This window comes from Schistocerca gregaria, chromosome 4, assembly GCF_023897955.1.
Source record: "Schistocerca gregaria isolate iqSchGreg1 chromosome 4, iqSchGreg1.2, whole genome shotgun sequence".
Taxonomy (NCBI): Eukaryota; Metazoa; Arthropoda; class Insecta; order Orthoptera; family Acrididae; genus Schistocerca; species Schistocerca gregaria.
In genome coordinates this window covers 588055344-588081286 of record NC_064923.1, presented here as the reverse complement: position 1 = coordinate 588081286, position 25943 = coordinate 588055344, and the positions used below count along the sequence as shown (strand labels likewise).

Sequence of the window (25943 nt, the reverse complement as noted above, 5' to 3'; positions counted from 1 at the left end):
GATATGGTGATGTTTTGCCTGAGACCTGCATCATATAACGCAACAAAAATGTTTGACCTACATTAAAATAGAGTAAATGACCATGTAATCAAATTGTGACCTAATCTCACTATGTTACATTGAATAAATGTAAAGATGTTAGGTAATTGTGATTAATTCCATGTATGGAATTCAGAGCCAAAAGAATGATATTAAATGTACTCTCCAACTCAGAATCAATCAAACTGCACTTATACACTAGAGAAATGTAATTTTCTGACATCAGATATGTGTTTTGGATGGTGGTTACCTCTTATTAGTGAAAATTATTTAATCTCTCTCTCTCTCTCTCTCTCTCTCTCACACACACACACACACACACACACACACACACACACACACACACACACACTCTCTCTCTCTCTCTCTCTCTCTACTTCTCTCTCATTCACTCTCATAAGGCATATATGCCTCGGGAATTCCAGGAAAAACCCAGGACTTTTTTCATTTGGGAGATACCAGGGAATTTGATAGGATTCCAGGAATTTTTCATTGTTTTAGATTTCTAATAAATTTCTGTAATTTTGACTGGTAAGAACTGATACGCTAACAAAGAATTTGACTTCAGCCCACTACTGCTGACAAAGACTCCAGCAGTAAAAACTAAACAAGAAAATTATACCAAAATAAAACTAGTTGCAAAGAAAACATATTGTGTACAACAACAGAACACAGATGCACATACAAGTGTCTGAAAAATTTCAGGACCAGAATACCTGCCATTTGTGCCATCATTTAAAACTTTACTGGCACATTCATGTTTTATGTTTTTTAAAGGGTAAAGGCTAAAGGCTAAAACAGTCCATTCTTCAAGGTTAGTTGTTCATGTTTATTTTAGTCCTTTCATAGAATACAATATATGCAATAATAATGACAGAAGTATAATTATCTTTTTTTAAAAAAAAAGTGCTAGGTGGTTTCTTGAGCAATTTCAAACGTAATCGGCTTGCCTGTGGAAAACAAGAAGTGCTCAATGGAACATGTATTCAGCCAGGTAACTCACGGATTGTTCAGTGCACAACAGTGAGATTTAAAATTGTGCTTATCAGAAATATTCGGCTCAAGAGGTATATTTGATATGTGTGGTCGGCTTTGGCGAGTGACTTAATGTTAATGGTTGCTGTCGTGTAACATTTTACGTATATATGGTGCATTCACTGTTTTGTTGTTAGTTGGTGAAGCGAATAAATTTGAAAGCAAAACAATAAAACTGGTTGTGATGACACAATGATCTGTAGCTTAACCCAAGGTATAAGTTAGGTTGGAAGGTAAAAGTTTGTTTGTGAGTTGGCGAAGTCAACGAATGTGATAGTTTTGGTAATAGACTGATGTGTAGCTTTGCCCAAGGTCTAGGTTAGGTTAGAATGTGACATTTTGGTTAAGAGTTGGAAAGCCAACGAATGTGATACCAAAGAAACCTAGTTGTGGTTACAGACTGATCTGTACCTTATCCCATTTACAAAATCACCAATAGCATCTCAGTATAGTCGCCATATTGTCACATGTTTCCTATGTCACTTGTCAAAGCTGATGACTAATATTGAACATTCCCCGGTATTCAGATATTCAGTTGCAGCAATTTAACCTGTGATTTTAGAAACTTACCTAACCACACACTCGAAAAAAACAGCAAAAAAATTTTGACGACCAGTGTAATAAGTGAAAGCGTAGCTTTTCTTGGTGAAAAGTACCATCTAGTAGTCTTATTTCGCAAAGCAAGAAAACACATTATTGTGCCATATTTTCCCAAATTTGAAGTTCACTGTCAGGCCATTCGGAGCACTACTGTCGGCCTCTGATTCTGTATTGTAGCATTTTGGTGTTCTGTGTTCATAAACTTCTATGCTACATTTGATTCATATTTATACTTTCGTAATCTCAAGATAATCAGTGTAGATGTTGCCGAGCATTAGAGATATTTCTAATTTTTTTTTTTTTTTTTTTTTTTTTTTTTTTTTTTTTTTTTTTTTTTTTTTGGGGGGGGAGTATTGGGAAGTTCTACACTGGTATATATACCTTTATAACTCAAATGATTGATATATTTTAAAGCTCATAAGGACAGTGTTATAGTCACTTAACACAGAAAAAATGTAATTTCATCTGGAGTATAGTGTATTTTTACCTAGAAAGAAGTGCATTTTCACCCAGAAAAAAGTGTGTTTTTAACCAAGAAGTCTGGAAAAAATCCAGGAAAATGCTTTCCCTAGTCTGCGTATGATTCTGTGTGGCTATATTTTCACTAATAATATTTGAAATGATAGCCCAGAAAGATGAGGATCTGTTGGGGCTCAATCATTACTCATGCCTACACCCCTATCACAGCCTCTCCCATTGGTGTTTGTTTAGCATTTCTGCAAAGCTCTTACTTTGACATCACAAATCCAGACAAAGCATTCTGGTTTTCTTGATTCTTGTGTGCCTCTTCTTGTAGTTCAACATGGCTAATGACTCAGACCAATGGTCAGACAAGGCTTTTGTGAACATTCTACTTTCTGGGTGAATTACTCTTCCTCAGAAGTCTTCTGATAAATCAGAATCTGATACCTGTCTTCATCGCAACTAGGCTTATGTGGTCATTCTGCCTAAATCACTCTGGGTAGATGCACTTAGGCAGTTGATGTCTCTGACTTATTCTGATGATTGTTGTCTGACCATGTACTCAAACAATACCAAGTCTTTTTGCCAATTTTTGCTATAGTGTGGAATACTATGTTGTCTAGGTGAAATATGAAAAGCTGTCTTCACTCATTTCCTGATTCCACATTCTCTTCTTTTTATATCTGGCATTGGTGGATCTCTGCAATGGTTGAGAATGGCAGCTTCTTGTGATCTTCAGTGAAGCAATATTAGAAGGCAGAATTTAGTATTTCATTCATTTGATTGTCTTGCTGTCATCTTGATCAGTGAGCATGTAGAATAAATTTAGCCCCTAACATGCCCCCCCCCCCCCCACCCCTCCCTCTCTTACATAGCTCTTCTTTTCCAGTAACTTTCCATGGAGCCCACATGTGTCCAAGCAGATGTATTATGCCCATCTGTTGTGTTGTTCTCCTCCCAAATTATTTGTGTTGCAAATTATGTGATATTGTCATTTATATAGCATAAGAATCACTTTTTTACCTAGAGCTAATTCAGCCTAACTTTATTATCTGTTACCTTCTTTTGGTCATTCTGAATCCATTAGCACAATTAATTTTGTTGAAAACTGAGCTAATTATAAAATATCAGTAATTACAGATCTTGTTACCATTGTCCATGTGTAACCATTATGGACTTCCTGATAAATAGAAAAGCTGTGGAAATAAGTAAAATATACATACAACCAGTGATGAAAATATGTTAGCAACACCTATGCTTCTTTAACTTTGAAGTAATTAACAATTTTAGGTAAAGCATTCTTACTGAAATAGTATTCTATATTTGCACTAACTAACCAGTATAATTCAACAGAAATTGTTACTGTATTGGTAGTTCATGTTTAAATGGATCTCCATCCACTGTTCAGTTACTCAGGAGTTTGTAAGAGTTTCATTTGATGACTGTTTAATTATGTGTGTTTACCACACAAATACTTTTGTGAATAATTATCTCAGTGTTAAGTGCAATATGTGGCTACCCATTTATCTGTGCATAAGTAAAGTAGATGTGTCTTGAACTAGCTAGAAATAGCAGCTCAATCACCACCTAAGTGCAATTAAAGTGTTGAACTGTAAATTTCGATGTGGACTGCATTATTACCTTTCAGCCAATTTTGATTGGAGTGCTGCTGCTGATGCTAATTGTGCAGGTAAAAATAAGGTAAGCTCAGAAATGTCAGTCCTCAGTGACAGTGTACCTGCTGTTCAAGCCTGCTGAGAACAAACAACTACTTTCTCGACAACTAAACGAACACTGTTCAGAAAATAATTAACTTATTGTACTACATATATCATTGTTTTTTCCTATCAATTATAGTGCTATAGTCATCTGCTTATAGTAATATAGTTTCATCCAAAATTCATTTAACCTAGAACTTACACCAAAAGATTTCTTTGTGAGCCTTGTTCACAATAACATCATCCTCATCCGTGCCAGCATGTTCCATGTCGCTTACTTTGCTGCTCAGACCATTTGCCCAAATAAGCTGTTTGGATGTGTATGGTTTCCTGACTCAAGGCACAACCTGAAACAAAATTGCTGGATTCACAGGACAGTATGAACAGTTTCCAGGAATCTTGAAAGACATGAACTGCATTGGATGTTAACAAATCTCTTTGTTTCAGAAATGTTGCTTCACACTCTAGGGACCAGTGAAACTTTATCCCTTCCCATAACAATTTTGTGAGGGGTCTTGTAATTTCAGAGAATTTTGGGGCCTATTTGCAATAAAAATATGATTACAATTGCTTTATTGTATTGGATGTTGGAAAAGTTTTTATAACATCAGCAAGTTGTGAGTTGGTGTGGTCCCCATTTCAGCCAATAATATGGCCCAAGTAATAGACTTCTTGTAAAATCAAATGGCACTTTTCCAGGCTAGCAGTTAGCCATGCTGCAAGCAGATGATCAAAAACTTCACATATATGCACTATATGCTCCTGGATATCTTTGAAGAATACAGTTATGTGATCTAAGTAACCAAACATGGTTTTAATACCCACAATTGCTGGAAAGTAGCTGGTGCATTTGATGATTTTGATAATGACCAGGTGGGGTTGAGGATGCTGCCTATTGACGGTCTTCAGGTACTACCTCTAATTGATGGTATACACTTCACAGGTCCATAGTTGTAAAATTTTGACATTGACCCAAGTTATCATATGTTTCTGTTATATTTGCCATTGGATTGGCATGTGACTCTGTTTTCTTTAAGTAGTGGTAGTCCCACCAGAACCGATATGCTTTGCTGTCGATGTATTAAGTCTTCCATGATAGGCTGTAAGGTTTGTGTAACATTACACTTTTTTTATAAACAGGCGCCTCTTTTGCAGTGGGTATGTGATGTTGAGCTAGTGGTGTAGTAGACAGTGGGCCAGGAGGATAAACAACCTGGTATATTCTTCTAAAAGTCTGTCCATGTCCTTCTTGTTCTATCCCTCTAAATGTGCTACTTTATTTCTCAGTATGGTCAAGCTGCCACACTGCCCTGTTGTTGTGTAATTTACTGTGGGATACCTGTCCAGTTTGTCTTCATGTAGTGCCTCTAAGTTAACTGTCAGGGTACCATGTGGTAGCTGTACCGCCTGTGGGCTGAAGTTATCAATGCTGACAGGCACTACTTCACTTCTGTCAATTTCCTGTACATAGAATAAACCATGCCATGCAAAACCCTTCACCTTGTTCAACTCTTTATTTTCAGGTAAAGGTACAACAATGCACAAATAATTCATCACCAGATCAGCACTTACATCAGCCCACGTTATCTTCCGAGTACTTTTTGGTATGTTATCCTGCAAGTTGATTTTAAGGGCCATTTTATGCCATTTACATGGCTGCCTCTGACCAAGTTATGGACCTTGCAGCAATTAGATTAGATTAGATTTACTTTCATTCCAATTGATCCATAATGAGGAGGTCTTCCAGGATGTAGAACATGTCAGAAAAACAATAATACATGACAGATATTTACAACTAAAACAAATAAGCTAATGTACCTTCCACAGGTCCCAAGTGGAATCATCATCTTTTTTTTACACTATATGAAAGGATCATTTTACAGTACCCATTTCTATCAGTGTATCATGTCACTTTGGCATGGCAATTGGGAACAAACTCAGAGAAGTCAAACCTCTCCCAACAGCCTAGTTGACTTCCTCCCGGCCATCTCACCATGAGGAAGTAATGTTAGCTCGGTTGCGAATAGGGCACTGCTGCTTTAGTCACCACCACTTGTTGAATGGTGACCGTGCACCCAGCTGTCCTTCCTGTAGCCAGCAATTAACAGCCAGACATTTCCTGATCCTCTACTCTTATTTTAGCCACGTATGTTTCAGAGTCAGGCTGCTGCCCACTTTACCGGACATTTTAACGGATGACGTATAAGCTGTGGCACGTGTTTTAAGTTTTTTAAACGAAAGTAATATGACAAAAGAGATTTGATTTTTGGTGACTTCGGTGTCTTGTCGACATCCTTTAGATACTCTTCCATAACGTCTTGACGTGTTAGATTTGTTTTTTCTTCCTTTCTGTATTGGACCTCGAAACGGTATCTTTTACCCTCGCAGTCCCAGCATTCAATGGTTCTATACTGGGTGCTTTTGACCTTAGATGTTTTGTGCCTTAAACACTCCGCACCCCCCTCCCACCCACACACACACACACACACACACACACACACACACACACACACACACACACACAAACCTCATTTACTTAGATTGCATTAAGGTGCTGAATTTAAAATTAAAAAAAAATTATTTATAAGGTAATAAACACATAATATAACTATTACCAAACTTATTTGCAATGAACACATTACTGCACAGGAATGGTGCAGAAGTTACATTTTAAAAAAATATGTTGGCCGAAGTGGCGGGAAAGAGCAGAAATAAAAAGACTGGGTGTGGTGGTGGAATGACAGCTGTGTAGTGCAGTAATGGGAACAGGGAAGATTAGTTTGGATTCTGGAAAAATGCTGGAACAGGTGCAATACTGGTCCTATAATTTATCTTAGAAGATAAGTTAAAGGAAGGTAAACCTATGTTAATAGAATTTTTAGACTTGGAGAAAACTTTTGACAATATTGTCTGGAATACATTGTTTGGAATTCTAACAGTAGCAGAGATAAAATACGAGAATCGGAATTGAATGGTTGTACACGATATGGAAGTTGTGAGTCGAAGGTCGTGAAAAGTAACCTGTAGTTGAGAAAAGAATGAATCAAAGTTGTAGCTTATTTCTGGTGTTATTTTGTCTGTACACTGAGCGAGTTGTGAAGAAACCCAAAGAAAAATTTGGAATGGAATTAAAGTTCTAGGAGCAGAAATAAAAATGTTGAGACTTGCCACTAACATTCTCATTCCGTCGGAGACAGCAAATGACTTGAAGGACCAGTCGAATGGAATGGATAGTGTCTTGAAAAGAGGCTGCCAGGTGAACATAAACAAAAATAAAACAAAGGTAATGAAATGTAATTGGATTAAATCAGGTGATGCAGAGGGAATTGGATTATGAAGTGAGACACTAAAAGTATGAGGTTAGTTTTGTTGTTTGGTCAGTAAATAACTGGCCGTGGCTGAAGGTGGGAGGATATAAAATGCAGACTGGCAACAGCAAGAAACCCATTTTTGAAAAAGAGAAATTTGTTAACAGCGAGCATAAATTTAAATGTCAGGAGATGGAGTGTAGCCTTGTATAGAAATGAACTGTGGACTACAACCAGTTCAGACAAAAAGAAAAGAACTTTCTGAAAAGTGATGCTACAGAATAATCCTGAAAATAGAATGGGTAGAGTGAATAACTAATGCATTTAATGAGGAAAAGAAGAAATATGTGCCATAACTTAAGTAAAAGAAGGGAGTGGTTGATAGGACACACTCTGAGGCATCAAGGAATCATCGGTTTGCTTATAGTGGAAAGTTTTTTTTTCTGGGGGAGGTAGAAATTCTTATGGGAGACCTAGGCTTGAAGAAAAAAATCTGATTCAAAAAGATGTAGGCTGCAATAGTCAGGCAGAGATGAAGAGGCTAACACAGGGTAGATTAACATGGACTAAAGTCTGCAGACTCAAGACCACAGCAACAACAACAACAACAACAACAACAACAACAACAACAACACAGAAATTTCTTCACAGTTTTATTAAATGGTGTCTGTTCAGTTTTGAAGCATTCACCTACCTCTCTTCTCCTGAACTGTATATATTTTCACAAATTTTCCATTTTATATTCAGAAATACTTTAGGAATATACTTCATATCTTGCTGTATCCTACTTCTCTACATTTTTGGGCCCATTTTTTTTCTTTATTCTTCACTCTTGTCATATCTTCATGGTCTGTAGAGGTTGGTCTGTGATGACTGACAGATTTCCCATGTCAAAATTATCACCAAGATTTTTTTAATGTATTAAAAAAAAGATAAAAAACTTTTATGTTTGTATCATTAGTATACATAGAAAAATGGCTGATAGGCTTGGCATTTGATTTCAAAAAATTAACTTTTAATAGTCTGTGTGTATACTTACAGGAAGAAGACATATGCAATGTTTATAACTTGCAAGAATGGCTCTGTATAAGTGACATCCGAAAAGAGAGCTGCTCACATATTGTGAGAGCAATGAAGAGTGTAAATTACCTCAAATCTCCTAGAGGTCGTTCTTTTCTGTCATTTGCAATGACACAGGATGAGAAGCTAATGGAGGTAATTAAACTTGAAAAGAAAAGTTGCTCTTTCATTATTATTGACAGCAGTAGTTTTCTCAAAATCTGTAACATAATAAGCTTTTACTTCTTGATTTATAATTGCTTTGTGTGTGAATGTCACTTGTATGTTGTAGCCAGTCATCGGTGTAGAAATCTGTGTGTACTACATTACAGTGTGGTAAGTTTAAGGGGCTGGCTTGGTACACAGCATACTGTAGTAATACATACCACTCCAGAGGATTAATGTGTATTCTTACGGCTTTGTAGTTTGCGAATGATACTCGAAACCAAAAAGTTATAAAATGAAGTGTTGAATGTAAAGGCACAGGGATTCTTGTAAGGAGTGGACATTAAGCTAGGGGAAACCAATGAAATGTTCTTTTAAGTTAATTCTGTTGCTGATACCAAATGTTGATGGAAGGTCTTAGTGTAGTGTGTTTGATGTATATGTGAAAAATCAGTATATATGTTATTAATTCAACTTGAACTCCATATGTTATTGGTTGAATTGAAAAATGTGTTGTAGCTTTTCTCATTTACATGCAAGATTCGGTTAAGAAGCAGTCTGATTAACTGTAAAAGATATCACAGTGAAGTGTAAAAGGTAAAGAAGAGTTAATTACATAGAATATAACATGTGTCAATACATCTTGTTCCTCAGCCTGTTAGCTCTTGTCTTATTATAGTCCGATATTGCTATTACATACTAAACTTGAGATAATTGCATTTCAGTGAAATTTTGCTGGCAACAAGGCACCAAGCATGCACACATGTTGAAGAAGAATGATAGCTTTATGGAAACTATTCACACTGATTTATGCCTCCACTGCAGTATCACACATTGTCACTCGCTGTAGATTGCATTTCACATTTTTGGGGCTGATGGCACTTTGACTGTGTCTTAATAGTTTATTCGTTTAATCTTCTGACCTCAAAACTGGTTATACCACTTCTGACCTTGACAGAGTTTTGTCTGATATTGTACTGCCAATGTCCTCTAGGTTTCAGCTGGTTTCCTGTTCAGATCTGCAAAGAATTTATTACACAACATTGCTTGACAGTACTACACTTAGTATTTGTAATGCCTTGTCCATTTGTAATTCCTTGTCCATGAGTGCACCTGAGATGCTAGGTCGCACCTTATGTTGCAATGTATGATATGAATTTGAGTGTAATTTACAGCCAAAATTGTTTGTTGTGTGAGTAAAAACTTTGTTGTTTATCTGGATACATAAAATAAAAAAAGCAGTAATCATACTATTTGTGACATGTCACTGAAGGAATAATTATATTTTTTAGCTCATGCAAAACTCAGAGATCCCAATATGAAAACCCGCATTAGACAAAGCAAGTGCTGCAGCAGACAGGAAAATAAATGGCAGAGGGAGAATATTAAACAGTGGAAAGTCCAGGATGGAAAAATGACAAATGTTGTGAAAAGGATAGATTGCTACTCACTAATATAGGGGAGATGTTGAGTCACAGACAGGCATAATAAAAAGTCTACTAAAAGTAAGCTTTCAGCCAAAAGGCCTTCTTGTGAAGTAGACAACAAGCGCGCGCGTGTGCGTGCTCACACACACACACACACACACACACACACACACACACACACACACACACACACACACACAATGCCTCTTGGCTGAAACTTTAATTGTTTAACAGCCTGTTTGTTGTGCTTGCCTGCGATTCAGCATCTCCACTGTATGGTAAGTAGCAAGAGTGAGAGTATTAAAATTTAGTTGTTAAATTCCAGATCTTTTACCCAAGTCTCACATCTTGTCTCTCCTAGGAAGCAGCCTCTCACACACACTAGGAACTGCTTTGGCTGAAATTCAAAGCAGAGAGTAGGGAAATTTTTGACAAAATGTGAAATGTGTGTGGGAAAGATAGAATAGAATTCTCAGGAGGAAGAGTGTTTATATCAACAAGCAGAAACGTTAGGCTTAATGGTGTCCATAATGAATCTGATTGCACTCATATGGACAAAGGTAATCATGGTTGAGGGTCTTAGATTAATAACTGGATTTTTCTGGTGGCCACCAGCTTCAACATTATAAGTATAACCTTACAGTTGTAGATTTCCAAAATTGAAACATATATGTACAATATCTTCTTACTTTTGTCTCATTCATAGTTCTGATTACAACTTTCAGCTGTCTACGACTGTACTCATAGCTGTCAATAGTAATACAAGAGGTCTAACACAGTTTTTAATGGTGGTATCCTACTTGACTTTAACATACTGTCACAAACAAAATTCTTCCAGACGGAGCAAAAAAGTTGTGCGTGTCTAGTCTGTTGTACTGCTCATACAAACAGATGTGCCATGACCAGAACAAAGGAAAGAAAACTGTAATGATAAACAAGTTATGGTGGCAATGCTCTGATGATTGGTTAGGGGTTCAAAATTTTTGCTTTCAGCATCTCGCCAATAGTGCATTGTAGCTGACTGCTTATAATAACACAGTCTATTACATTTTCTGTATTTTCGTTGTATCTACAGTTTACTCTCACGATGTAGTTTGTCAACTCTCATATCTATAGATTTCAAAGAAAATTAAAGCCAAACAAATTTCTTCACAGACATTCACATTCTGTACTGTATCTTTAAGATTTAACAACTAGCTTGCAATGTGCTACATTTTTGCAGGACCTGCACAGATCCTGTAAGTCCCACTTATCTGGCTGCTCTCAGGCAGAGTCAAGAGCTTATGGCCTAATATACTTAGAGGCATGGCGCACCGTCAGTGTGAAGAAAAGAAAGGTGAGTCATTTACAATTGATTTCATCTTAGTTGTTATTTCCATAGCTGTATTTTCTATATTAATGAAACAAGAAATATATTACTTGAGTTATCCACTGATGCTTGTCAGAACATGATAGCAATAATAAAAAAGATGTTCTTAACACAGACCAAGCATAATGCATAGGTGTACACAGTTACAGTCTCGTAAATGAATTTTTCTATATATTTTTCACCCTCGGTTCCAACATACGATGGGTCTTCTGGTATTTTGCCTTCTTCTTTTGTTAGGGACCCCCCCCCCCCCCCCCCCCCCCACTTTCACCCCCCCCCCCCCCCCCACACACACACACACTTGCAGATCATATCTTTGAGTCAATGGCTACAGAATCCAAAAACTAGTCAGCTACAAAATAAAAAGGAAAGTTTTTCTCATTTCTTATTGTAGCAATATACGGACATTCATATACGTTAGTGTGACATGGTCACAAACACAATTGTATCCACAGTAAGTTACTGGTTTTGTGCTGTCTTCAAGAGAATGTGCCATTTGTGTTCCATGTTTAAACTGGAATAGTCCTTAAGAACTACATAAAATTTTGTCGCCTGAAACAGGTTAAAGTAATTTTCCTGGTGGCTGTAAATTTTCCCATTCAGTTTTGAATGTGAGTTAGTCCAGTGCTGAATAAATTTATATATTGTTACAGAATGATTGTGAAAGGATCCCTTACTTGCAAGAATTGCTGGGAAAGTTTTGAGAAAATTGTAACACACTGGCTCCATCGCAGTTAAGAATCTTGACATTGTACTTCACTGCAAATCATGACATGGAATTTCTTTGATTTGAAGGGCCATAAGTTAATTTCTCATTAATTATATCAAAAGGATTAGTCATTGAAAAAAAACTAATTAGTTATATTGTTAGTTAAGTACGTTGAGAGAACATACATTTCTTATCCGTACGGTCTGGATTTTAACATTCCAAGGTGAAAGTACAATCTTGAACAGAATAAAGGAAGTTAAGTAACAGATTTCAATGCAGCCTCAGTAATTTGAAACTATTCGCAAAACATACGCACTGCAACTGTGACAGACTTGTTCATAAATGCTTCATAAAATAACTGGTTTCAGCTATTCAGAAACATAAGGTGGTTGTTTGAAAACTAAACTCAGCTATCTTAACTGCTTCTTAATGTTACAAGTTAAATAAATTGTTTGAGGATACTGTCTTTCTTTTTCAGTTATACACAGCGCAATTTTATCTGGACTATACAAAACAGAACATTGAGGGTCCATTAATTTTACACATGCAGTGGGGCACAGCAGTTATTATGCTGCAGGTTGTCAGTTCAAGCCCAGCCACAAGCAATGATTTGTTATTTATCATAATGGAAAGGTTTTTGAAATTTCTTGTTTGTGTCTATTGTGGGATATTCAGTGTTTATATAAATAACCGCATTTTCTGCCCAGGAATTGAGTTCTGTCAGTACAATGATGTTTGCAATAAACATGCTTTCAGCACTAAGTATTGTACTTGAGTGAAGATCCTGCTTTCAGTTTTGGAACTGATTGTGGTTACGATATGAAATTGTTCGATGTAGCCACTAGATACTTCAAAATATTCATATCACCTTGGCTCCAACTAGACAATGTAAAAGCCTTTGCCTACACTGACAGGAACTGGAATACAAATAGTTCAGAAAACCAATGGAATCTGAAACAACAATAAGTCAGCTGCATATCAAGCATCTCAGTGTTTTCCGGAGACTTTGGTCAGGACTGAAACGATTTAAGTGAGTTGCCGAATACAACTGTTGGGATGACTTGTTTGGCAAATGTGTACTTGTACTTGGATTGTGCAATCTAGGAGTAGTCCGAGAACAACAAAGAGAAACTCATTATTTGTAACGTATTCTGGATCTAACTGAAGAAAACATTTGGTAACAGTCAGCAGCAAGGCCACATAGCAGAAGAACAATTGAAGAACAGAGCCCAACGTCATTGTGAAACTACAGTGTCATACATGCAGAACGCTGTGGCCTTATGCCACATCATAAATCCATATATGACAGAAGCCAGCAGACTCTCACACTTGATGAAAGGAGTTATAGAAGACATATACCAAGGAAGGATGTCATGACGACAAGAGGAATCATCAAGTAGTATCAGCGAAAGTGGGGGGGGGGGGGGGGGGGGGGGGAGTAGGCTGTGAGGGAGATATCACCTGTCAACTGAGATCCGTATGACAGGTGTGGAAGACCACCATTGACCTCGCATCTCTCATATGCCAGGTAGTAAGAGAAGAGATACAGTAGTTTAAGGCAGTCAGAACTATTGGACTGAGTAAGCAAGAATAAGAGCCACGAATGTTGACCTCATATCTCAAGATGTCAAGGTTGATGTCAAGGTTGAAGAAGAGGCGCATCAGTCTTTAGTCCTGATTTCCTCCACCAGCTAAACTTGCCTGGAAGAATGGGTTCGGACTTAGGCTTCAGCAGTCAGATGAGAACCCAGCAGCAAACAAATGTGGATGCAATCAACTCCTCTGCCAGTAACCCACAGAATAGACATTTTCAGGACAGAGGACAACCAACTAGTATGTTTCCACTGCTAACACTCCAGACACGTTCTCTGCTACTGCAGAGAAAGAAGGCTAGTGACTGACAACTACTCTGGCAGATGTCAGTCATTGCAACAGCTCTATTCATGCCAGTCAACTGCAGATGGTTCAAGTCACTCCATGGAACAAAGCACATTGCTGTACCCTAGTTGGGATCACTCCCCAACATACTGTAACTGTTTCCCATTGACACACAGAGGTACTACCCACACTCCTAGCTGCAGAATTCAGGAAAACTAAACAAGGTGACCACCTGTGGAGGTGAGGCCGCCCCAAATGAAAATCCTACATAGAAGACAGTCACCAAGATATCAGTAATCTGATTGATGTCATCATAGTCAGCCAACCTTTCTTAGTAGTAGTTGACTCAGGAACTTCCTTTTCTGTAATGTCAAAAGCTTATTGTTGCCAGCTAAAGAAGACTATGTTTGGTGATACAAAAGTGATTGTCCTGGAAGTCATAAACAGTAAATACATCTAGCTGACTGAAACATCTATTGCAAGAATATCTATCTGTGGCAAGACACAGCCCTTCAAATCTGTCATTTTGACAGAATGTATTCATAATGTTATTCTCAGACTAGACTTCTTGCAGACATAGACTGTGGAAGATCAGAACTCTAGATTGAAGAAGTTATTCCAACAATTTCAATGACAATTTTTGCCATTGAAGACATTTTATCTCACCATCATCAATGAGATTAGTTCCAGTCAGCAATCCAGATGCTTAAATTTTGGAGGTTTTGTTAATTGCAAAAAGCTTTAAACTTTTGTCAATTGCAAAAAGCTACTCAGGCTGACAAAAGAAATTTCTGTGCCAGCAATAATCATAAGAATTGCAAGTGGTCAGGGAGAACTTTGTATCACTAATTGTCAATAGCAGCCACAACTCATCCCTAATGGTATGTGCTTAAGAACAACTGTACCAGTCCTTGAAGAGAAGCATAGTACCATTGATGAAGAATTGTTCCCCACTACCACTATAAACAACACGGAGAAAGAAGTTACTGTCAGACTGCCAACAGAATCTGGCCTGATTGAGGAACAACCTTGATGAGTGTTAGCCGTCCTTCACCAATTTTTGGATGCTTTCAAAACCAGAGTGGAGAAAAGACATACCAAATGGCCTATGGTAAAACACCATCTCAACATTGGGGGTCATCCATCAGTTAGCCAGCACTTGCATACAATGTTGCTGACTAAATGACCAATAATCTGAGAGGAAGTAGAGAAGCTGCTGCAGTATGACATCATTGAACCCATAAAGACTCTTTAGTTCTCTCCTGCAGGCACTGAGAAGAAGAAAGATGGCACACAGCATTTCTGTGCTGCTTAGCAACAGCTGAACAGGATCACAAAGAAAGGTGGCTACCTGTTGCCATACAGTGAGAACATGCTGAACTTCAAGAAAGGAGAAAAGTATTTCTCAATTATGCCAATGCAGACAGGCTACATGTAAATCAAGGTTGGTGAGGCTGCCATTTGGACTGTCAGATGCTCCCGCTACCTTTGAACATATGATGGGTAACCTCCTTCATCATCTCAAGTGGATGAAATTTCTTTGCTGTCTGGGTGACATAGTCTCCCTTTCCCCTTTGAAGACATTTGCAGGCTATCTAACCCACCAGACAACTGTGTTGTAGTGTGTTCAGACTGCATGCCTCTGTCTGACGCCAAAAAAATGCCTGCTCAAGAATTAAAAATCGAATTAATGGTGGTGGAGTCTGTCTGGATCCAGCAAAAATGCCCAGAGAAAATAAGAATAGTCACAAATTTTCTGACTTGCCTTGTTCATGATGTAAAAACTTTTCTTCAAATATGCTCTTACCACTGGCGTTTCATAAAGGATCTCTGTTCTAAGGCACAAGCCTTCCAAGAACTACTGCGGGGAGATGCCAAATTTTCCTCGAAAGAGGTGTAAGAAAGATCTTTTCTTGTCTTTAAGGAGATGCCAACATTACCACCAATTCTAACATCATGTGATGAGAACGCTGAGACAGAGTTTCACACTGATGCTAGCGGTAATGGGATAGATGTTCTTGTGCACATTCTGGGAGATTCTGAAATGGTGTTAGCTTATGCTTCCAGAGTACTCTCCAAGTCTACAACGAATTACTGTGCGACTGAGAGCGTGTGTCTTGCAGTTGTTTGAGCCAGACCATCATTCTCTATGCTGGCTGAGTCACTTGAAGGCCCCATTGTGTCAGCTGATGAGGTGGGCACTGAGGCTCCAGGAGAATGTTGTCACAGTGGTATACAAAAATTGATCCAAACACAAGAAAGCTGACTGCCTTGCAATAAGTCCTTTGGCAGAACACAGCAGTGTGGATAAAATCTCAGATATCATTGAGTTAAATGACATTATTGCTGAGCAGAGGGGAGATCTAGAATTACTGAAAATCATAGAAATTTTGAAAAAGGAGAAACTGACCAAAGGTGAATTCCAGTTAATAAATAGAATGTTGTATAAGAGGAACTATGATCCAGTGGCACAGAAATGGTGCTAGTCATCCCGGCTCATATATAGCCAGTTATCCTGAAGTTTTTCCCCATCGCCCCTACAAATCAGTTGCAGGTAACGGAGGTATGTGCTGCACTTAAAGCCTGGGCATTTGCTATCAGTTCTACCTGCAGCAACACCATTTCTCCACAGTGGAATTAATATCCTGGGAAAGTTCCCAAGGTTGACAAATGGAAATCAGTAGATGATACTCTACACTGCCTACCTCACATTCTATACTGTCACCAAAGCTGTGCCAGCTGCTGCACCTTTGGAAACTGCAAGGTTTCTTGTAGAAGATGTCATTGTGAATCACAAAGCACTCCATTGATAATCTCTGAATGTGGAACAATATTACAATCGAGGCTGGTATTGGAGCTAATTTCAGGTTATGTTTCATCCACAGGATGACCACTGCCTACCTCCCACAGACAAATCGCTTCACAAAATATTTTAATAAGATATTGGCAAATATGCTCTTGTTGTATGGCAATGTCGAACAGAGAGAATGAGGTACAGTAATGTGTGTTGTGATATTCATGTATTACACAGTGAAGAACGACACTGCAGGCTTAGCTCTGTTCTTTCTGCTCCATGGTCATGAGTTAGAAACAACAAGGGATACGTGTTCCCATTTCAGTTGGGCAACACTCATGATGACTACGTGAAATGCCTCATCACAAGGTTGGAGGAAGCATGCTTTCATATGGACTCTGGACATCCAGGAAAAGGGCCGAGAGCACTATAATGCCAAGCACCAGCCAGTGCGATCTACATCTACATGATTACTCTGCAATTCATAACTAAGTGCCTGGCAGAGTGTTCAACAAAACACCTTTAAGCTTTATCTCTGTTTTGTATTATGTTAGTTACACTTAGGCTTTCCAGGATTTGCATTTCACCTCCTGTCTTTGGCCACTTAATGGATGAAAGCACTTATTACCTTGCAGTTTGGTCCCTTTCACTTTAAACCAACTGACCACCAACTGCTTCCCTGCCATTCCACACCAGGGAAGGGCACAGGAGAAATGAACAATTAAATCAGTGTGGGAGACTTGGTTCAGATTTTTACAACTGTGGAAAGTGGGACTATCAGAAAAGTTACTAGAACACTACTTTGAGCCATATCTTATTCAATTCGAGGACTATGTCACTTCATCAAGAAGACAAAAGCACAGCAATGTTGTCTGCATCCTTTGTATGAAGCCCTACTACAGTCCTGGGGTTCATCCCATACTCAGTGATTGCAAAGCTTCGACAGGAGGCACTGTCTTTAATCTTCATCATAATGAGGAGGATGTGACAAGATGAACCAAATGCAATGATCCACCGGTACTGCCATACAGAGGACCATAGATGAGATCTAGACCCAAAGTGCTGTAGTTGGCTCTAGTGAAAACTGCTGGAACAATGAGTCATTGAGTCAATGTTTCTCCAGGAGAGGGTAAAATGCTGCAGGCTGGTCTGCATGCAGTGTGGTATAGTAATAAGAATAGTTGGTTGGGGTGTTGCATGTTGTCAGTTCAGACCTATACACCAGCAATCTTATTGTTATTATTCTTTCTTTCTTTTCTCAGACGTTATGTCTGGTCAAAAATGGAAAGTGACGCTCACCTTGATCAAGCGTGACTTCCTTTTAACTGTACGGTATATGTTATATTGCATTTAGGAACTTTCGGGTAATTGAACATGTATCAATAATTACGGATTTCTGTAGTTGTATATATAAGTTTGGATGTAGCTGTATTGCATTGATGTACTGGTGGATATTGTGTGGTATGACTCCTGTAGTTGATTGTATAATTGGTATAATGTCAACTTTATCCTGATGCCACATGTCCTTGACTTCCTCAGCCAGATGGACGTATTTTTCAATTCTTTCTCCTGTTTTCTTTTGTATATTTGTTGTATTGGGTATGGGTATTTCGATTTGTTGTGTTAATTTCTTCTTTTTATTGGTGGGTATGAAGTCAGGTTTATTATGTGGTGTTGTTTTATCTGTTATAATGGTTCTGTTCCAGTATAATTTGTATTCATCATTCTCCAGTACATTTTGTGGTGCATACTTGTATGTGGTAAAGTGTTGTTTTATAAGTTTATGTTGTAAGGCTAGCTGTTGATGTATTATTTTTGCTACATTGTCATGCCTTCTGGGGTATTCTGTATTTGCTAGTATTGTACACCCACTTGTGATGTGATCTACTGTTTCTATTTGTTGTTTGCAAAGTCTGCATTTATCTGTTGTGGTATTGGATCTTTAATAATTTGCTTGCTGTAATATCTGGTGTTTATTGTTTGATCCTGTATTGCAATCATGAATCCTTCCGTCTCACTGTATAAATTGCCTTTCCTTAGCCATGTGTTGGATGCATCTTGATCGATGTGTGGCTGTGTTAGATGATACGGGTGCTTGCTATGTAGTGTTTTCTTTTTCCAATTTACTTTCTTCGTATCTGTTGATGTTATGTGATCTAAAGGGTTGTAGAAGTGGTTATGAAATTGCAGTGGTGTAGCTGATGTATTTATATGAGTGAGTGCTTTGTGTATTTTGCTAGTTTCTGCTCGCTCTAGAAAGAATTTTCTTAAATTGTCTACCTGTCCATAATGTAGGTTTTTTATGTTGATAAATACCCTTCCTCCTTCCTTTCTGCTTAATGTGAATCTTTCTGTTGCTGAATGTATGTGATGTATTCTATATTTATGGCATTGTGATCGTGTAAGTGTACTGAGTGCTTCTAGGTCTGTGTTACTCCATTTCACTACTCCAGATGAGAAGGTCAATATTGGTATAGCATAAGTATTTATAGCTTTTGTCTTGTTTCTTTATGTCAATTCTGTTTTCAGTATTTTTGTTAGTCTTTGTCTATATTTTTCTTTCAATTCTTCTTTAATATTTGTATTATCTATTCCTATTTTTTGTCTGTATCCTAGATATTTATAGGCATCTGTTTTTTCCATCGCTTCTATGCAGTCACTGTGGTTATCCAATATGTAATCTTCTTGTTTAGTGTGTTTTCCCTTGACTATGCTATTTTTCTTACATTTACATCATCATCATTATTATTATTATTATTATTATTATTATTATTATTATTATTATTATATTTAATCTTTGTATAAATAGTAGCAATTTCTTTCCAGGAGTCAAGTCAGTGTATATACGACCCGGGAAAACCAGGAGATCTGGGAAAAACCAGGGAATTTGTTCATCTGGGAGAAAACTGGGGAAAACCCAGGAATTTTTCATTCTTTTAGTTTTCAGTTAAATTTTTGTAATGTTGGCTGGTAAGAACCGATACTCTAACAAAGGATATTACTGTATGCCGCTACTGCAGAATTATACTTCAACAATATAACATAAACAAGATAAAAAATGAAAATAACTGAAATTGCAAAGGGAATGTGCCATATACAACAACTACACACAGTTCTCATGCAAGCCTCTGCCAACAGCAAAATGTGTCAAAGGCTTTAGGAAGACTATGCAGTGCTTCATAACAAATAGCCTCTGGTGAGCATGAAGTCACAACTGTTTATGTTATAACCTTTAATCACAATAATTGCGTGGATATTCACACTCTCTCTTAGAAACAATAGCTGATCACATGATTCCAACTCAGTCTCTCATATTCGACTGCCGTGCCGTGACATGCGGCCGTCGCCATTCGTAGCTAGGTGGCGCTCCCGCGCTAAGCCGATTTGCGAAGCACCTCTATCGCCGTTTGTGCGTACTGTCGTGGCGGCACTGTTAAATGTCATGGCACTATCACAACACTTTTCCCCCCTTGAAAAAAAAAACACTCACTTCCTTGGAGACATGGACAGCGCGGAGACATCCATGGCCTCTTGTGAGGCCCCGAGGAGATCCCGCGCAGAGACATGAGAGTATGGTCGAAAATGTCCAGGACGGAAGCTCGTGCGTGGTACGTGCCTCCTGGATGAGATGATGGGTGAAAACTCCGGAGCAGCTTCCATAGGTGTCATGGATCTGGGAGTGTGCTCCAGCGAGATGGGTCCCGGAGAAGGCGGTGTCGTGACTGGGGCCGCTTCCGGCATACTCGGAAGCGGCAGCGACGTCGGCTGCATCAACACGGACGGTAGATCAGCAGCAGCGACAGGACTGGCGTCTCGGGCTGGTGGAGGCGAAGGATGGGGCGGTGGCACCAGTATGGCCACCACTCGTGGGCGCATCTGGTCGTAATGGTGAACAACCGTGCTGTCGCCCGTACGGATTTCACAAAGCCGGCGGCCGCAAAGAGCCTTGACCACCCCTGGAATCCACTTAGGGCGAGATCCATACCCTCGTGCCCACACGTCGGCGTCCACCGAGTATTTTCCCGCACTAGGGGACACAGTAGAAGGCCTGACAGGGTGAAGCAGGTGCAGTAGAGTGCGCGGTTGGCGGCCATCAAGAGTTCAGCAGGGCTGCGATCACCCAGAGGCATGAAGCAGTAAGAACTCAGAAATTGCAGCAGGGCGCCATCTGTGGAAAAATCACTAAGGAATTTTTTCATCTGGCATTTGAAAGTGCGGACAAGGCGCTCGACCTCCCCATTCGATTGTGGATGGAAGGGAGGTGCTGTAACATGATGAATCCCTTGTCCAGTACAAAAATCACGGAAGGCCTGCGAAGAGAACTGAGGGCCATTGTCCGTGAAGATTGTGGATGGAAGACCTTCTAGCGCAAAGATTTTGGACAAAGCCAGTGTCGTTGCCGCAGTGGTGGGTGACGGACATCTAACAACAAACGGAATCTTCGAGAAGGCGTCAATCAACAGTAGCCAATAAGTAACGAGGAAGGGACCAGCAAAGTCGGCGTGCACCCGTTCCCATGGCTGAGCTGGATCAGGCCACGGAGAGGGCATTGTACGAGGTGCCGCCAGTTGTTGAGCACACTGGCCACACGCAGCAACCATATGGGCGATGTCCGAATCAATACCAGGCCTATAAACGTGCCTGTGGGCCAGGGACTTAGTCCGAGAAATACCCCAATGGCCTTCGTGCAACAGTTTGAGAACATCTTTGCGAAGAGAGGCTGGCACCACGACCCGTGGAGATGCGCCATCCGTGGCCAGAAGAACAACACCATCACGAACAGACAGACGAAGGCGCAAGGCATGGTAGTTGCGAAGGGGATCCGATGCCCGGCCCTTGGTCCTGTTCAGCCAATCTCGTTGAACAAAACCGATAACCCGACGCAGGACCGGGTCCCGCGCATTAGCCGACGGGACCTGCAAACCACTAAGTGGAAAGCCCTCGACCGCACGACGTTCTTCCTCATCAATGTGGAAACAGAGGAGTTCATCACGATCGAAAACAGGGGCGGGGCCCATCGGCAATCGCGACAATGCATCAGCATTGGCGTGCTGGGCCGTGGGGCGATAGTGAATCTCATAATGAAAACGAGACAAGTATAAGGCCCAACGCTGCAGGCAGTGAGGTGCCTTATCCGGAAGTGACGCCGATGGGCTGAACAGAGAGACCAGCGGTTTGTGGTCGGTGATGAGGTGAAACTTAGAACCATACAAAAAAAATGCTGAACTTTTTTAGAGCATAAATGATAGCGAGCGCCTCCTTTTCGATTTGAGAGGAACGCCGTTGAGGGTCTTGGAAGCATAGGCGATGGGTCGTTCCGACCCATCCTCATACCGATGGGCGAGAACGGCCCGTAGGCCATACTGTGACGCGTCAGTCGCCAGAACCAAGTGCTGACCCGGACGGAATGTGGCAAGACAAGGTGCTGACTGCAAATGAGCCTTCAGGCAGACATAAGCCTGCTCACACCCGTCGGACCAACAGAAGGGGACATTTTTGCGTAACCGCTGATGCAGAGGATAAGCTACCGCCGCTGCGGATGGAATGAATTTGTGATAACAAGCAATTTTGCCTAGAAATGCCTGAAGTTCTGTGACCGTAGACAGCCGGGGTAGAGCGTTAATGGCCGCAACGTGCTGACGGAGAGGACGTATACCCTCACGGAGCAAGTGGAAACCAAGATACTCAATGGAGGGTCGGAAGAACTGTGACTTGTCCAGATTGCACCTCAACCCCGCTGAATGCAAAATCCGAAACAGTGAACGTAAATTACGAAGGTGCTCCTCAGTGGAGGCTCCCGTGACAACAATGTCATCCAGATAGTTTATGCAGGCGGGAACGGAAGCCGTGAGCTGTTCCAAAAACCACTGAAAAATGGCCGGCGTGCTAGCGACGCCAAATGGTAATCGCTGGTACTGATACAACCCACAAGGAGTGTTGATAACGAGAATTTCCTTGGAAGTAGCGTCCAACGGCAACTGATGGTATGCCTCCGATAAGTCAAGTTTGGAAAAGAACTGGCCCCCAGCAAGCTTGGTAAACTCTTCAGGACGGGGAAGAGGATAAGTGTCAATGAGGCTCTGAGCGTCGACGGTGGCTTTAAAGTCACCACACAATCGCAGACTCCCGTTTGGTTTAGAAACCACCACGATCGGCGATGCCCCTTCGCTGGAGGTAACCGGGAGGAGAATCCCTGACACTGTTAACCTGTCTAGCTCAGCCTTGACAGGTGCACGCAACGCCACCGGAATAGGGCATGCCCGGAAAAACTTAGGGCGAGCCGTAGGTTTAAGAGTAATGTGGGCTTCAAAATCCTTGGCACAACCCAGACCGGCAGAGAACACAGACGAAAATTCAGAACACAATCCATCCAGCTGTTGATACGGAATATCCTCAGACATGAGGTGCACATCATCACCAATGGAGAACCCGAACAACTGGAAAGCATCATAACTGAACAGGTTTTCAGTGCCCGCATGATCCATCACATAAAACGTGAGGGGCCGAACAACAGACTTGTAGGCAGTGGAAGCATCAAACTGGCCCATGATAGGAATTTTCTGTTTATTATAAGTCCTCAGATTTCGCATAACTGGAGACAAAGGAGGGGAGCCCAACGCCAAATACGTGCAAGAATTAATGAGAGTTACCGCAGAGCCAGTGTCCACTTGCATGCAGATGTCTTTATTCAGAACACGAATAGTAACAGACAACTTATTTGTTTGAGAGAGCACACAGTGAACATCCATGTCCGACGCCTTGTCCTTGTCGACAGGAACTTTATGGGACTGACACACAGAAGCAATATGGCCTTTTTTCCTACATGAATTACACGTGGCCCAACGTTTTGGAAACGCTGCTCTGTCGTGCTGTACGAAACAACGGGGGCAAGAAGGAAGTGCAGAACGAACCGGCTTCTGTGGTTGCTGGTTTCGCTGCGATCGTTGCGGCCCAACGCGACGTTGTTGACGCGAGTGAACCGCCGCCACATTGTCGTTCTCCTGTGAAACAGGCAAATTGCCCGTGTCGAGAGTTGACTGTACAGTGCCTACATCACACCACGCGTCGATTTGCGCGCTAGCAGCGTGAGACACTTTAAAGGATTGAGCATGCTTAGAACTTCCGACAACGACGGGTTTGGCAGTTGGAGGGCACGTTGCCGAACTTCTTTATCAGGAGCAAGCCATAGAATAGCATCCCTAATCATTGAGTCAGCATAAGATTCGTGATGTGTGTCCGTGACAAACTGACATTTCCTACACAGACCGTGTAGTTCCGTCGCCCAAGCCCGGTAAGATTGATGGGGCTGTTTACGACACCGGTAGAACGCCACGCGGGCGGCAACGATGTGGGTGTTTTTTCGATAATAGTCAGACAATAAGTCACACATTTCTTGGAAGGACAGGGAAGCAGGTTCCCGCAGAGGGGCTAACTGAGATAGCAGCTGATAGACTCGAGGGGAAATCCAAGATAGAAATAACGACTTACACATAGGAGCGTCGACAACGCCGAAAACCAAGAAGTGTTGCCGCAAACGCTTCTCATAACCGTCCCAGTCTTCAGCGGCCTCGTCGTAAGGAGGGAATGGAGGCGGAGAAGAAGAAGACAGACGATGAGTAAGCGACGTCGACAACGCCTGAATCGCTGCCGTCAGCTGTGTTTGTTGAGCCTGAATAGTAGCCGTCAGCTGTGTTTGTTGTTCAATGAGCGCATGCATAAGCTGTTCCGTGTCTGCCCCGTCACGAACACGCAAATCCACAACGCAGTGAAAATATCCCGACCTAGTCTCCAAAAAGTGTTATAACCTTTAATCACAATAATTGCGTGGATATTCACGCTCTCTCTTAGAAACAATAGCTGATCACATGATTCCAACTCAGTCTCTCGTATTCGACTGCCGTGCCGTGACATGAGGCCAGCTCAGCCGATTTGTGGAGCGCCTCTATCACCGTTTGTGCGTACTGTCGTGGCGGCACTGTTAAATGTCGTGGCACTATCACGACAGTTTACATTATATTCGGTTTAGTAATTATGAGCAGGCTCATGTGCATGCACAGTTGAGTTGTGTTTTAGTAGTAGATTCTCCCGCTTCTTGCTACAGGAATGTGGTTGTTGGCTGTGCAAGCAAACACAGCAAGTAGCTAGATGCTACTGGGAAAAGAGGGCACCAAATTCATATTCTCGAGGAAAAAAAAACTTGTGTTCACAAAGTGCCTAGCATCTAGCGCACGTTGGCCTATCGGTTATGCAAATTATTTTGAAACACATCCCTGTTGGTTTTTGAACATTTTTGAACACATTTTAAGTTGATTTCTGAATGAATCATAAGTTGATTTTTGAATGCGTGCATAGTGTGCACAATGTCTCTGTCAGGAGAATCCTCGTTGCATCTAGAAATAATCTTTCCACAGACAAAAGGGGATGGGGCTATATGAGCTGAGCTGAGTAAAGCCAAACAGATGACTGCCAGTTGCTGTCTGATCATGAGGTTGATTGGGTTTGCGAATGATCAGCATTATTACAATTACTAGCGAAATCCATAGATTCAGACTACTAGAACAGAAATAAGTGGCTAACAGGAATAACATCTGAGGAAGATTACATATTATCTTCTCGGTGTATTCAAGAAAATGAAATTTTGACAGAAAATTTTTGTCCATATCGCTACACTAGTAAGAACCAGTTGTACAGTCCCCAGCTAGCAACCGATTAAGTTCTATTCTAGAAGTAACGTGGAAAACGTGTTGTACGAACATGTAACAATGCCTAACCGGAGAATAATCGCAGGATAACTAAATTAGTGATTCTGGCAGGGCTAGTGAAGTTAATTGGAGAACAAATTTTGACAGTAGCAGGAATAGTTACAGAATTGGTGATGACAAGATTATTTGCTAGAACGAGGAAGTAGAAGAAATGGAGACATCACACAAATTATAGAAGAATAAGTTTATTCCAGGTTTATATAAAAATTTTGTAATACTACTTTTCGATCTCATGACTGAGAAACTGGTGCGCATGAATGAAATGTGAAACTATTTCCTAACATAAAGCTTTTTGCTTTTAGTGGGCCTAATAGGCATTTGATACTGGTACTTTGTGAATTATATTTCGTCTTGTTATAAAAATGGCCATTTGTGCCAAAACAGTCTCGTTTATTAGGTGTGTGTTAGAAAATTGCTGCAATATTAGAAAGGCCTATTCTGTTTTATCTAGCAGACTGATAAAATAGACCTAATCAGATCGAGAAACCACGCCAGTCATGGATATTATTTGTTTTAACAACTTGTTCAGTATTAGATAATGACATTTCGATTTTACATGAAGCAAAACGTTTGACTAACTTTGATGAGGTAATAGATTCTTTCGCAGAAAGGAAAGCA

General features: G+C 40.4%; 1 protein-coding gene across 3 annotated transcripts in view; it reads left to right on the top strand.

The window, feature by feature from the left end:
• Positions 1–25943, top strand: part of LOC126267070 (uncharacterized) — a 175173-nt gene that overhangs the window by 50699 nt on the left and 98531 nt on the right. For all 3 annotated transcript variants that reach the window (XM_049971925.1, XM_049971924.1, XM_049971926.1), the window contains 2 exons: positions 8204–8377; positions 11036–11149. In XM_049971925.1, coding sequence (XP_049827882.1) covers positions 8204–8377; positions 11036–11149 — 288 coding nt within the window. The remainder of the gene's footprint in view (positions 1–8203; positions 8378–11035; positions 11150–25943) is intronic.